We start from the raw sequence: 3,036 nt of genomic DNA, 5'->3' as shown, positions 1-3,036 counted from the left end.
GTTAGAGCTGCAAATTTAAGCAAATAAGAGATGTGATTTGGTAAAAGACATAATTTTTTTTTGTTAACTGATATAGATTTTTGTCATATTAAAGAGTTTAAAATGTTCATAAATATTAATACAAATATATCGGTTCTGATGGCACAAGATTAGACCATGTGTGGTCATTTTTTATTTTTATTATAGCTAGGAGCCTCAAAAGCTGGAAGTGGCCTGGGTCTCTCTGGACCTCTGAGAGGGCCTGTGGCTCTGCCCTTTGTGGTCTAATGCTGGCTTTACTTAAACTTTTACTTTTAGGATTTATTTGATGTGGAGTCAGAACATTATATTATTTGTTCTAGATCATATTCTTCTCACATGGTTGCAGTGAAAATGTAAGCTTCCAAGATTGAGAATGTTTCAGTACTTTTCTTTAGGAGGAAATGGAAAACTGGAAAAACTTCTGAGTTATTACATTAGGCAGCATTGTGCAGTCCATTTGATTGAAGATGTGTTGTATCTTTGCATGTGCTGTTCTGAGAGAATGTTAAGTCAGCAGTTTAATCATTGATTTGTCTGATGATAAATGTGCTAACATTTAAATTCAATGAACAGCTGGTTTCACATAACAAATAGGCAAGTTATTTATCACTTAATTTAATTTCACAGTTGGCTACAGTCTGAGTATATTAAAAACAATTTCACTATGTGTTTGAGTATTAATGTCTATCAGTAAAGGTTGTCTGAATTAAGTTTCCATTTTTCCTTCATATACTTTCAGATGTATCTTAATTAAATAAAAAATCTTCTGCTCAGAATATAACTTAGACTATGTAAGTTTATTACTTGAATATATGCTATAACATGTTAAAAGCACAATAAATCTCCATGAAACAAGAAAAATGATCTGTATTTTAAAATGAAGAGCTAATGTACTAAAAAGAATAATTTGTATTCATTTTTATCCTCTGGTTTAAAAGTATATTTGAATGCATTTCTTTTAAACTAAAATGTTGAATGTCTTTTTTTTTTTCTTTTTAGCTGTTTGATGGGATTGAGTGTGAATTTCCTCTGTTTTTTATTTTCATGATGATTGATGGTAAGTATGGCTTGACACTAGTGTTTGGTAAAGACATTAGAGACTGGTTCTTAGAGTACAAAAATGAAATTATTTTCCTTCCCTGCAAGAGTAAACTGTAATTCAGTGATACAAATGTCTCATTGATAGGTCTGCCTCATGAGTCAAATACAATGAATTACCATATTTCAGATATCTAGGGTGAATTGTTTCTTTTAATAAAATCAAAGATACAAACACTTAAGTTAATAATAATGATGCAGGGTTAAGAGAGACAGTACACAATTCTAAAAGTTCAGATCCTGCTTCAGTCTTTAATTAAACCTGTGGGAGCTGCTTAGCCTTTCCTTCCCCAACAGTCACCTCCCTTAATCCCTGGGCCCTAAGATGCCTACCATTAATCTTCTTCCTTACTCTTGTCATCCATCATTCTTGCTCTCCTTAGGTTATCAGGGACTCCGCCATCACTTTTGATTCACTGCAGTGCCTGGATGTGTGTTTACTAGAACTTGGTACCTCCCATTTTCTCTCTCTCAATGGACCTGAGGTGCACCAAACTCCAGTGTGTGAAAGAGATGAAAGTGGGGCTTCTAAAGAGCAGTATACAGGCAAGCTGGATTTTGCAGCAAATCTTTAAAAGAATGTGTGTGCTGTGGTAAATGAAACAATGCAGGAGAGGAGAAGTAAGCAACTCCGAGATCTCTTGGTGGCAGGAGAATACTAAAGTTAAATTTCTTTACAAGATGCCTGTAAGTTTAGGAGGCATGTCAGAGAGGTTATTGGAATTGTTGAAGGTGTGAAGGAGAAGAATGAAGGGAAGGAGGGAAGCAGAAGCTCTCATGGAAGTAGCCAAGGAAGTTTTGGAAAAGAGGGTTGAGTAGAGGGGATTTCAATAGAGTAGATCAGAACCTTCTAAAGATTTTTAGTTCAGTTTTGGTACAAGGATGTAGTTCAGGCAAGATTTTTATAATGTCCACTGTTCCATCCTTAGTCATAGAATCATAGAATATCAGGGTTGGAAGGGACCTCAGGAGGTAATCTAGTCCAACCCCCTGCTCAAAGCAGGACCAATCCCCAGACAGATTTTTACCCCAGTTCCCTAAATGGCCCCCTCAAGGATTGAATTCACAACCCTGGGTTTAGCAGGCTAATGCTCAAACCACTGAGCTATCCCTCCCTATTAAATAGTTTGAAGTTTGTAATTGCGGTGCTTGCAAAAGGAAGAGTGCAATTCATATACAGCTCCTACGTTTGCTGTCATTCCAGACTTGGACTAAAATTCCTTGTTTCTAAGAAATGCCCTTTATTATCTGAGCAGTAGATAAGATTTTCTATTTTGGGTAGGTAGACTACAGTGTGAGGAGTGACAAGGATGCCAGTACACAAATGAACATTTCCTTTAGGAATAGACATTTGCAATTTTCACAAGGAAGCCTGCCAAATACGCTGCAGAGAAGGCTCTGATAGGTTCCCCTCACATGGAGCTTTAGAAAAGCAGAAAATGTTTATTGTTCTACTAACTATGGATAGGAATGGTTAAGAGAATGTTGTCTCTCTCACTTCTGTAAGCTGAGGGGAAAACTACAAATTTCATAGCTTTAAAAAATAGTTATAGCCTTTCCCAAAAGAAATCTGATGAGGTTCAACAAGGACAAGTGCAGAGTCCTGCATTTAGGAAGGAAGAATCCCATGCACCGCTACAGGCTGGGGACCGACTGACTAAGCAGCAGTTCTGCAGAAAAGGACCTGAGGATTATAGTGGACGAGAAGCTGGATATGAGTCAGCAGTGTGCCCTTGTTGCCAAGAAGGCCAACGGCATATTGGGCTGTATTAGTAGGAACATTGCCAGCAGATCAAGGGAAGTGATTATTCCCCTCTATTCGGCACTGGTGAGGCCACACCTGGAGTATTCTGTCCAGTTTTGGTTCCCCCACTGCAGAAGGGATGTGGACAAATTGGAAAGAGTCCAGCGGAGAGC

General features: G+C 37.8%; 1 protein-coding gene across 3 annotated transcripts in view; it reads left to right on the top strand.

The window, feature by feature from the left end:
- Positions 1-3,036, top strand: part of PHKB (phosphorylase kinase regulatory subunit beta) — a 199,460-nt gene that overhangs the window by 108,398 nt on the left and 88,026 nt on the right. For all 3 annotated transcript variants that reach the window (XM_026652662.2, XM_026652660.2, XM_026652661.2), the window contains one exon: positions 1,021-1,078. In XM_026652662.2, coding sequence (XP_026508447.1) covers positions 1,021-1,078 — 58 coding nt within the window. The remainder of the gene's footprint in view (positions 1-1,020; positions 1,079-3,036) is intronic.

The sequence above is a fragment of the Terrapene carolina genome, unplaced genomic scaffold (assembly GCF_002925995.2).
Source record: "Terrapene carolina triunguis isolate 2854851 unplaced genomic scaffold, T_m_triunguis-2.0 Scaffold130, whole genome shotgun sequence".
NCBI classification, from domain to species: domain Eukaryota; kingdom Metazoa; phylum Chordata; order Testudines; family Emydidae; genus Terrapene; species Terrapene triunguis.
Note: the sequence above shows the minus strand (reverse complement) of the source record. Positions and strands in the feature narration are given on the sequence as shown.